At 40.7% G+C, this 12,200-nt stretch overlaps 1 protein-coding gene across 14 annotated transcripts in view; it reads right to left on the bottom strand.

Annotated features, from left to right (window-relative positions):
- NCKAP5 (NCK associated protein 5) overlaps positions 1–12,200 on the bottom strand; it is a 362,852-nt gene that overhangs the window by 200,419 nt on the left and 150,233 nt on the right. Inside the window, exons 1-2 of one of the 14 annotated variants that reach the window (XM_048953746.1) lie at positions 10,620–10,793; positions 10,330–10,492 (exon numbers count right to left, since the gene is read on the bottom strand). The exons of 12 other annotated variants lie outside the window; for them this stretch is intronic. In XM_048953746.1, the coding sequence (XP_048809703.1) occupies positions 10,330–10,352 (23 nt within the window). In that variant the 5' untranslated portion in view covers positions 10,353–10,492; positions 10,620–10,793. Of the gene's footprint in view, positions 1–10,329; positions 10,493–10,619; positions 10,794–12,200 lie in introns of those variants that run through there. One more of the 14 variants, XM_048953748.1, reaches the window with a different exon arrangement.

Genomic DNA, 12,200 nt, shown 5'->3' with positions numbered 1-12,200 from the left:
TATGCTCAGTAATCTTCCAGCTGTCATCCATGTCCTGTTCTAATGAGCGTTGGTATACCCTGGAAATATTCTCTATTTTTTTTGGTGGACAAGAAACAAAATTAAAGCAATTTCATTCTGTTTCACCCACTGGACTTCCCTCTCTTGGCTTTGTCCTTGACCAATTGTTCAATACTTTTCAAGCTCCTTGCTCGTAAATCTGCAATGACTTTCCACTCAAAAGAGAAAATACAACAGAAAATCAAAATTGTTAAAAAAAAAAAATCTTTCCTTACTCCTTAAACCAGCTTCATTGTTTCTTGTCATTCCTTCAGTACCTCCAAGAACACTGGTATTGCATTGTTAAGACTCACAGACAATGCTCAGTCACACAGGCATGTTGCTGCTGGGCACTGCCTCCACTTGAATGCCACAGGCAGCCTCACTGCAACTTTCTTTGCTCCCCTCTGTCAACTCAGCTGAGAGATAACAGAATTTCCTTTCACAGCATCTTACAAGAAAACAAGCAAACTGAATTCTACGCATCCTTGCGTAAGGCAGCAGGACAGCACTGCCGATCCTCAGGTAATATCTGCAGGCACCAGAACCAAGCCCTGGGCACTGGGATCACACAGCAGCAATAGCAACTGCTTTGTACTCAGGAATCATCAGAATGGGTCAAAATATATACCAAGCCTGGCCACAAGGTACATATTCATGCCTTCTGAATACACGGACATGTGAATCAAATAGTTCCCATATCTGTACTTCCAAATTTCCTTTCTGTGATACAGTACATAAAAACCCCACACTGAAGTCTGTGAGGACCCAACAAGAAGCAGCAACTTGAGGGCAGCTAAAACTGCATGAATGCAGACAAGATAGGTAGTGATGTTCTTTAAAAACACTTTGAAGAAAGAACCAATAGAAGGATGTAAAAGGCTCTAAAAAGGACAGAAAAATGCTAAGATCATCTTCTGGATAAATATCTGCTTGCAGGGAGATGTAAGGCAGCCAATTTGCATTTTGGCAGCAACAGGTCGTGATGTGCAGCAGTTGCCCCTCAGCCACACGCACCTGCACCAGCAGCTCCTCGCCCCTGGCAAACACTGAGCATCAATGCACAGCCTGCAGGGACCTTCTGCTGGGGCTGTGGCATGTGACAGATGCAATAAATGAAACAATTCTTTTGTAGGAGCAAAATGCCTGCATAAAAATACTTTGGATGCACTGATAGACAATAATTGCCACTTTGTTTTTTGATTTCAAGAATGTGATCCTGTTTATTGACTTCAAAGATTGAGAGAGAGAAGGTAATTCAATTTTGTCTGTACATGTCAGTAAACTCCACTGTACCTACTGGCTTTTTGAGAGAAAGAAAAGGAGAGAAGGTAGCAGTAGGGAGTTCCTTCTATTCTTAAAACAAAACAACCAACAGTACCAGGATGAATTTTCTTAGAGAAATGATAAACTGATGGTCTTGCTGTAGTCCTCCCCCAGGTTTGTCAATGTGCTCTGGTTTGCCTTAGACAAACTAACATGGTCTCAATCGCATCTCAGCATGGCAGAGAGAGAAAAAATTGCATGCTGAAAATCACTTTGAAGTAACCAAACTTGTAACTCAACTCATGAATTCATATTCCTGCAGTCTTACAGCAATAAACTCAGTTACATCCTAATGATATAATTGTTTCTTCTATCATTCTGTCCACAAAAGAAGATGAGATAAAGTCAAAGCCACTGGCCTCTGGCTGATTATGTGTTTTGACAAATTAGATGATTAACTGGAACCTCAAACTCAAGCTTCACTGTCTCAGTAGACCTAAAAGAGGAGAAGAAAAGACTGGCTTTTAAAAGGATCGGATCTACAGGGACTCTCGCCCAGACTGTGCAGAGCTCCTCAAAGGGCAGTATTTGCATTGGATCAAACAGGGGCTGGCACACACTCAGGCTAATTTTAATACAGAAATTACAGTTGTCACTTTAAATAATGGATGCAGCATATGGTAATATATGCAAAATGCTTTCAAACATGTTCAAGCGAAGATAGAGAAACCAAGTTCTCAGCGACAGTTTTGCCAATGTAACACTTAGTGACAGGGAAAATGAAAACCAGAGCACATCAGAAGTACCAGCGGAGCAATGAAAGTCCTTTTGTGTATATTTACAGAGCCATTTAAAGTCACATGCAGCCAAATCACAGCCTGGGATTGTCTGGGGATGATGCAAGGACTGAGCAGTGCCTGGCACAGGACCCACTTGTGCTACCCACACTGCTTCTCCAAGTTCTGTGTGAGCAGGACTTGCTTCAATACTGAATTTTTTAAAACTGGCCTCTTAATGCTGATTGAAAAATCTTTATCTGATACGCTTGGGCACTCTATCCTTTCAGCTAGGTCAGCTCAATGAAGTTGGGGTAGAACTGCAATTTTAAGCTTTTCTAATTACTTATGACATGGCTGAAACTATGAGAATATGTACTCCTATATCATTTAAAATTAAACGTTTGGGAAAAAAAACACTCTTTTTTTTTTTTTTGCTTAAAACCTGAACCAGGGAACCAAACACCTCCACAAAATCCCAGAGAAATTAAATCTCCTTGGGGAATCTTAAACAGTTTTCCCCAAGGAAATCAACAAGATCTGCTCTGTGAATAGGCCAGCTTCCCAAAGCTCACACAGCATGAACTTCTACAGAAGTTTAGTTTCAGCAAACAAAATAAATAACATAAGAGATAAGGGTGAATCATGATTATGATGTGTTAGCATCCAGGCATTTCCAAACAAATATTAAATGTAAACTAATAAAGACTTAAATTACCAACTGTCTGAAGCAGTAACATGGGAACATTTTCAGATGTTCAAATGTCAACCAAATGCTTAGACTAATCTTTCTCTCTCCAGTTTCAACTCAAAATAACACTTGGAAAGTAATTTTGAATAGTAATTTGGATGTTTGAATAGAGCTCCTCACCATTTTTTCCACAGCAGAAAGATTCCAGTATTTTATCTATGAGGCTGAGTAATAAATTGTGGTCTGAAATGACTTATTACAGTCATCACCTCCAGCCAAATACATCACCTTGGGTACGAAGCAAAATCAAAACCATATACGGTGGTCACATAACACTACCACAAGTATTACCTCATTTACAGAATCAGGAAAAAGTCAGCCTGAAATCAAGGTATTGATTATTTCAGAATTTAATCCCCCAGGCAAAAGCTGTACTGACAAATAAATCCAGTAAAGGGCATTTGCTAATTAACTAAGTGAGCCTAATCTTGAATTCAAGTTAATTTGGTGTTAGGGATTGTAAAACTATCACTACACTTAAAGCACTCACGTAATAAAGACAAACAGTCACTTATGAAACCAGTGATCAACTTTACAGATGATAAGTTCCACACCCTTACATACTCATGCCTTTACTTTATATGAGATCAAGACAGCTGACAGAAAATACATGCGTGGACATTTTGAATATTTGCTGCTTATACCAAAGGCAAGCATTTACCTTGCATTCAGAAGATCAGCATGAGGCTGCAATAAGCATCTGCTTGGACATCCAACACCACCAATAGCTGGCAAATTTCTGGGAGAAAGAAATTTCTCTTGATACCCAGGGTTGATCAAGAAGTTTTATCAGTGGATCTTTACAGTATTTTACAAGAGCATTAAAAAAAATAGTGAAAGTATAGAAGTATGTAAGTACAGAATATGTCATCCGTGTTCTTTGTATATATGGGTGTTCAGAGCTTTTCCAAACTCGGTGGATCAATACCTAGGGGATGTATGTATTTGCTTTCCTTTCTTAAAGCCCCCAGATCAGAACAGAATAGTTTCTCCTGTTTGATCATGCCACAAAAGCTATCCTTTCGATACACCCAGATTGCTTCTATGTTGACATATTTTTCTTCACAAGATACTGTCTTAATTAGTTTTCTGTCATTAGGAAGCTGTCCAAAAGACAAGCGAAGAAATTTTTTTAGTGAAGCAGAAGAAAACCATATGGTTTTAGATTGCATATTATTTCTTACTATAAAACCTGTACGTGTTCATTGCTGGACATCCCATAAAAACAGTTTCCACAATTCAAAGTGAAAGCTATTACCTAATCTCACCTGGATGTGACACACTGGGATTTTGTTCTGCACACAACATCCATATTTACCCCTTTATGCACAGGCAGTGAGAATGCACAGCCAACGGTGAAGGCCTTGTGCGGCTACGGCTCTCCATCAGTGCCTTATACTGCCTTCTGGCAAGGTTCTCACCCTGCATTGACACAATGGCCCAGTAGCACGGTTGTACAGCTGCTTAGTAAGCTTCAGGTAATTCTGGTTAGCCTATACATGCATTTTTTCACATCTCAGATACAGGAAGAGAGAAACTCTCATAATACACAAGGTCACATTCAGCAGGTATCTTCCCCAGTACCACACTGTGAAACATCATGAAAAACTGCAGCCCTTTACAGACAGCGTTTCTGTACCCATCTATAGGAACTGCAGCTTCACTTAAGAAATCCAGAGCTTTCAATCTTTCAGAATTGTAAATGACAGATGTGGAAAACTACTTTCAAGATAAGCATTCCATAATTCCCATTTTCCTCTATATACAGATCACCAGAAGTTTCCTTTAAAAAAATAGTGGTATTTTTTCATGGTTGCTGCCATGTTGTTAACAAAACATTCAACAAAACACCATCACTTTTCTTTGCACAAGGAGAATGGTTCCAAGTGAATTCACACAAACGCCTCATAGTGCCAAGGTATTACTGAGGAAAGGTGTAACGAGTACCCTAGGAAATCATGCCCACTATGCCAAGCAGCAAAACACTACAGCCAGATCTTTAAAGGGCAGACAGTCGTGGAGCTGGAGCCAGCAGGGCTGGGCCAAATGCCACGGTTGGAAAGGAAATGCTCTCACTGTCCCAGAAGCAATGGCCCCACTGACCCTTTGCATGTTCTGTTTATACATCTCTTCCTCCATCTCCAGCCACCATCACACTTTCATTTGGGGGTTATAGATCTGTTCCCTCCTGCATGGACAGATGATTTTCCCAGGAGTTTGCTGGCCGAGCCTTGCACAACAGGGACACCAACCTGCAGGGCCTTGCCCTCCCCTCCTCAGCCATACCCCAGCTTCCATTCCTCTGTGCCTGTATTTCATCCATCTCCTCTCTTTTCCTGCTTCCCCAGAGCACCCTAATTTTTTTTTCCCCCACTGGTGATTTTACATTGCTGAAACCAACAAGTTTTCATCAGTTTTAATGTCCACGCATCAGCAATGGCTCTCCCCTGCAGATCAGTTTGACTCTGAAGTCACTGCTTATGGTGAAAGCAATTGACTCACTGTTGTGAACTGTCCCTAGGCAGAAGAGGAGAGGAAAAGCCTGGGGAGTGAGAGCAGGCAAGCAAATTTGTGAGCAGGTAAAAGAGAGCAGAGACTGCTGGGGAACATGGGGACAGCAGCCAGACCCAGAACTACAGGAAGAATACACAGCCAGCCCAGCACATCATACAGAAAGCATGAGAACAGGTGTCATAAAATTAGGCAAACTGCTCAAATATTGCAGTCTGAGTACTTAGATACTTCTACCCCAGAAACACGGGGTTCAGGCTGGCAACAGTAATCATCCCCTAGCATCAGTCCCAGCAGTGTGCCACAGCTCCACTGCAGAGTAAAAACCATGGCTTCACCCTGCTTGCTTCTTGAAACAATCTTCTGCTCAAAGCTTATTTTTGTACAACATACTGCCATAGCATTTACTGCTCTTTTCATGCACATCTATATAAGCAGCACAAAAGACAGTCCTTATTTCAAACCAACTTTGGTGAGCTTTCCTGACAGGCAGGGTTTTCTTTTTCATTTCATTTTTAAAAGGTATTAAAAAAAAATAATAATAAAAAAAAAAATCACAACATCCAACACAAAGCAACGGTGAAAGTCAGTGACAGGCTTGCTTATTCTCAGAAATAAAGTTGAGCAATTTCAGGATCTTGTCTTTTGAGCATAGATTGCATTTTGGCCTATCAGATGCTGCAGTAATGGGATTTTGTAAATCTGAAACATGTCCATATCACGTACATAAAGAAATCTCTTGATGTTTTACTTAGTTTAATGCTTTCTTCCATCACATATATCCTCCCATGCCCCCCTGCTTTCAACAGCTAATAACCAATACATCTGATGAAAATTAATTGACTTGACAGCTTGCATAAAGCCCATAAAGGTCCAAAGGAAAAATGCTGTGACAACAGTTTCTTTCTTAGTAGGACTGTAGCCATGGAAACTATCTTTAGAGGCCAACTGGCCTTCATCCCAGCACAACATACAAAAATCAAATGCTACTGTCACTGGGATAGCCAGTGGCACCAGTCTCAATTGTCAACCTTCACAACTTCGCAGCATTGTAGCTAAAAGAAAATATTCACCGATTTTATTAGGAGCAAAGCTGGTATGACACTATAGTAACATTCCTGAGTCAGATAACACAGACTCTACAAACTGTGCTCACATTGATAATAATTACACGAATCTGTTACAAAGAAGCTGTAGAGTGTGTAAAACTAGACAGATACCTAAAATATCACTGCACAGGTTATTCAGTCTCTTACATAGAATATTTTATTAATTATTATGATATAAGCAATTTTGTCTTATCTTCAGGTAGATACTGGCAGCCAAAGAAGAAATCTCTAATCTGATTTAACTCTGTCACATTGTATCAGCTGAGACACCTACCCTTTTGGAAAGGATTTATCTCCTGTAGCTTGCTGAACAAAAGCTGTGATTTCTAATATATTCTGAGCAAAATCATCATTTTCTATGAATGCTGATAGATGATCCCTCAAAAGGTAAGACAGAAATGAGTCAGAGGTCATGTGGTAACAGCAACCACGCGGCAGGAACGGCACTCCTACACCAATGGGATATTTGGTAAAAATTGCAAGAAAGAAGGGGAAAAAAAACCAAGCTTTTCTGAAGGCAGACAGAGATTTGGTACAGATCTGAATGGGAAAAAGGTGCAGACCCCAACTGCAGAGCAGTGATTTTGTCCTGTGGCACTGGAGCTGTAAATTAGAAGTATTAATTTAGGGAAGAAGAGGGAGGAGAAACATGCCATGTTTCGATCCCCTTGGAACTATCAGTGAGCACGTCTGACTGGAACTGTGGGTTGTACGTAGATCTAACAATAATTCTTACCAATTCAACTACTATCTTCAAATTGATTTACCAGTGTAAGACTGCAGCAAATGCAGTAGAACTATTTATTACGTGCTTCACACTGAGGCTTGCTCCAACCACTACTAGACAAACCAGGTACACTTCAACTAACTTGGATCTCACTCAAAAATACTTAGTCTGTGCTGGCATCATAAAAAAGAGATTAACAGAACTAAACAGACAGACAATAGGGCTTATGTGCCAAAAGCTTGACTTCTTTCTCCATGTTAATCTCTTAAGAGACACCCATGACTGAGAACCTTACCATCTTTAAGCCTATCACAGCTACACCACTGCTGACTGAAGATGTTAAGGAGATTAATCCAGACTCTAATAATATTTATCTAAGCATTGCTATAAATATCTCTCTTAGAAAAGCTTTTCCTTGCCAAGGGAGAGAGAAGCTCACATACTGATAGATCCCAGCCTACCCAGACTTCACTCTAGCACAAATCCACAAGCACCCAACAAAATGCACAATAAACACCCAAGTATCTCTCCACTACTCTGCAAAGTAAATCCTCCAGAGAGCACAGTCATCCTGTTTTACGTGCATTAATGCTACAGTGACGAGTGACACAACAAGCCTTTACCAAAAATAATTTCACTAGTTATGAAAAAATGGACCTTTTCTTTTATAGAAATATCTCCATTCCAGAGAAATGTCAGTAAAATAAAAGATCCTAAAAATCTTTTAATAACACATTTGCTTTCCCCCAGGTTTACAAGTTGTTCTGGGATCTCCAACAGCATGTGTCACAGTGAAGGAGAACCTTTCCCCACTGATCATAACATCCGTACCACAGATCTCCAGCCCTGACAGACTGTTCCACTACAATCTTTTTATTCCTTAGATTCTCACTTTTCTAGTACCACTTCTCAAATTGAATAGAACATCTCTCTGCAACTAAGTATTTTCTACCTTTAATTAATTTCTCCAAATCTGCTGTTCTCTTTCCAGCTACAATTTCATCACTTTCCTCCAAGAGGCAGTAAATCAAGATACAGCAGAGCCATTTTATTCCTCCTCACCTGCCAAGATGCCATCATGAAGCACGTCATCTGAACTCCCAATCCTTTCTTCCATTCACAAGACCTGCCTTGCTCCTCCCAGGGAGTCCGAAGTGGGATGTCTTGGGATATTTTAGTCCTGTCTGGTTCTCAGAGACAGAGTTCATGCTTACAAGGTAGTATACACCAGGTCTGCAGTCTCCTGTTATCCAGAAGTTTAATACTGGGCCATAAGATACAATGGCAGGCAGTGACAGCCTCAGCAGTTCTGGTGTAAGCATTCCTTGATTTGTTACAGTCAGGACCTTGTGAATGAAATTTGGATTTCAAAAGAAATCAGCTCCTCGCTGACCAAGTTCTCCTTATTTTTCCTTATACAGTGCAGTTTATCTCTCTGACTTTGTTTTTTAGAGCACATGTTCTTACTATCTTATTTTAATCCACTATATGCATTTTCACTGGTAATTTAATGCCCTCTTAGGTGAAAGCTTGCCTCGCATCAAGACATAAAGCCACATCACTGGTGAGCCTGTAGCTTTCCTTCTGAAGAAACTGTGCTCCTGGATGACAGCTGGAGCATCCAAAAAACAGAAACAATGTAAATTGTTCAAAAGCTGTTAGGTACGATTCCCATTAACAACCATTGGAGTGATTATGACTCAATCTTACTTCCAGCAGCCACCAGGAACTACTTTATTGCCAATGCAAGGGAAAGCCAAGAGGTACCACATGTTGAGTATGGCTCAACTGGTAGCTCTGGACATGACCTAAAGTCAACAGGAAGATGACTCTATAAACACTGCCTTGGCCTACATTCTCTGCTTACTGCATGGCACACAGTTACTCACTAGTGATGCAGCCATCCTTCAAGCTGTAGCAAGTTAGTGGGGTCGTCACCCTACAAAGTGAAATCTGGCTTCTATATCCCAGTCTTGCAACATATGCTGGAACACAGGTGAACACAGAGGGCAGAGATGAGGTATGCAGGCAATCAATACAAAAAAAGAGAGAGAAAGAGGGAAAAATTATAGCAAAGAAAATCAGAATTATCATTCTGAAGTCTTGAAGCATCTTCAGAACAACAACAAAAAAAAATTACAGTAAGAACTGGTACACAGGTAACCTTCTTGTTAGCACAATGAGACAAAGATCTTAGCTTCCTGAAGTAGGTTAGAGCAACAACATGGGCAAACCTTGGCACTGAGAAGCCTTAAGGATTTGAGTGAATGCAATGAGAGAACAGCTGCATTATCTATTTTGAACAACACATACCAACAGGAGCCAAGAGTCTATTTAAAGGGAGTTCTACACAGTGCAAGGAAAGTTACTAGAAGATGGAAGAAAGATGTACATGGAAAGCAACTGGTAAATGGTTGGCTCAGAACAGTCAGAACAGTACAGACTTAAGGAAGGTACTAAGATGAGAGACGGGGAAAAAGAGAGTGCTTCTTTTTGTTCTTTTACAGTATACAGCAGCAGTGAAGAATTTGTTTCAAACTTTTTTCCATATCTTGTTTCTACCCCCCTTACTTGCATTTTGATTATTCTGAGGAATAATTTATGTTTCAGATGTGAATTGTCTGTGCATACAGCACAGCAAGAGAGGAAGAAGTATTTGACTCCCCTTTATAAGCCATTAGTTTCTGTATTGTAAAACTTCACTCTTTCTGAAAAACTAAACCAAAAACTATACAACTTCCCATTTTCATTTCAAGGGAGAAGAATAGAAGAAAAATCAGTTCCCAAAGAAGTAGAGAATTCCAGTGTCTCTGGCTTTTAGAAGAATTTTGCATATCAAGTCTTGCTGGCAGAATACCCAGTCTTTCTCTTTATGTTTGAATCATCTGAATACATTAAAAATATATTAAAAACAAAAAAAAGAAGAAAAAAGAATTTGCCTGATCATTTTTTTTTAATTCTATCCACATCAGCTTAGGCCTGTATCCATTATCTAATATTCTAATTCTATCTAATTCTTTGGTCTAGGAGTTTCCATTACCCAATTTAAATGAGAGCTAAATATCAAAGAGCTAGAAACAATAAACAGTATTTTGCTGCAGTAATCCCACCAGACCTTCTTTATAATAGAAACACAAACCTCAAACTCACCAGGCTCCTGGCTGACTTTCCATACAAGTGCTATTACTGACTTTCCATACAAGCGCTATTGCATCTCCACTGTCTGATTTCTGAGCAGTGCCAATTCCACATCAGCATTCTGACAATGCCAGCTTCACACAGTGCAGCACAGGTGGAAGAAGTGACCCCAAACCTTGGCGGACACACAAACCGAAAGCAGAAACAAAATTCATGCCTCTTAAACACCAGAACGAAGCCAGCTCTATCACACAACGTGACTGCATTTTAACTAAATAGCCAAACTAATCACAATTACCTACCATAATTCTCGAGGAGCAAAGCAGAAGAGGCCTTCTTTAAAACCTTCCACCTTTTAGTGCAGCGTATCTTTGCGAGCCCTAATCCTGCAAACACCTACACACATTTGGTTTCACACCCAGAATCACCCCTATACTTCAATGTTGCAACCCTGAGGTTAAGCAGGTGGCTAACTGGTTCCAAAATCAGGGTCTTAAAAGGAAAACTAATCAGTGTGATAAGTGGATTTATACACAACACCTGGCTTCTACTGCTGAGCATCTCTGGCACTGAGCAGGGGATTATCTGTTAGAGTCAATGGTGGCACAGCTGCAACGCTCAGCAAGAGCTGTAAGGAACCCAACTTGGCACAGGAGTGGAGAAGTAACCACAACACAGCTACGACAGAAAGGGGGGATCTTTGCTTCAGAAAGAAAAAGTCACCAAATACCTACTTAAACACAAACGCCTGTCACTAAGTAAATGTAATGTCAGTAAGTAAAAGCTACGTCAATTAACAGCAAAGACAGATGAGAAAAAGGGAGGCAGGAATGATTTTCTGAGGAAGCACTCGAAAAACAAGAAGAGAGCAGACTGAAAGTACATGAAGTACAAGTGAAGGTAGTCCTGAGCTAAAGGACACAAAGTTCCAATCAGCAAACTGAACGTGAGCTGCTGAAACCATCCACAAGTTGTGATCTGTCTCATTTTCCTCTGCTCTGAACATCTGATCCACCCCTAATTGTCAGCGCACACTGAGCCAGGCGCAGGACAGCCATATGCTTCACTTTGAGCACATAAATTGCATGGGATGGCACGGATGGAGCTGCTCTGTGCACACTGCGGGCTTCCAGTGTTTGGCAGAGCAGGGACATGGCACGTGCTGCAGGTCTGCAGTTGGGCAGTAAGACAATAGAGCCGGGCTCCTAGAACATGTCCTGCAACCAAGTTCTGGAACTGCTTCATCTTAGAAGACTTTAGATTTTATTAAAGTGCTTTTAAAGCAATTGCTATCTAATGACATACTTTTTTCATACCATTTCCCTGTGTGGCACAGTCATTTACACACTTAAAAGAACACATAAATCTGCAGCAGCAGGGACCTGATGACATTTATACTCTTGTACTGGCAAGCCTACCTACTGCCAGTGGCACCACTGCCCCGATCGCTGGCAGATGGCAGCGAGGCTGGGTAGGAAGCTGGTCACTTCATCCTGACAGAGCACTCTGAACTTGGCTTATACTATTTGTTTTCCCTGTTAACAAGAAATGGAAAAACGTTCCCAGTGTTCAAGGGCAAAAGTAGTATTTTTGGTTCACCATTAACCGGCATCAAAAAACATTGGAAAAAAACCCAATTCCTCAGAGTTCTGATTGTTGCACAGTTATTCCCCAACCGCATTTTAAAAACCCAGCCTGTCAATTCCAGCATTTCAGTGCAATTTTTTATTGACCTACTAACCTGTAACTCTGGGAAGCCTGGAGCTAAGAATGCAATAATGGCTGGCAAACACGAGTCTCCAAACAGAGTGTAATAACCTTAAGTAAACCGCTGCCAAGCAAAAGTCCTGCAGATCAAACAGTTCCCACGCAGCCCTGTGCTA

This window comes from Lagopus muta, chromosome 8 (assembly GCF_023343835.1).
Source record: "Lagopus muta isolate bLagMut1 chromosome 8, bLagMut1 primary, whole genome shotgun sequence".
NCBI lineage: Eukaryota > Metazoa > Chordata > Aves > Galliformes > Phasianidae > Lagopus > Lagopus muta.
This window is presented reverse-complemented; position numbering and strand designations above follow the sequence as displayed.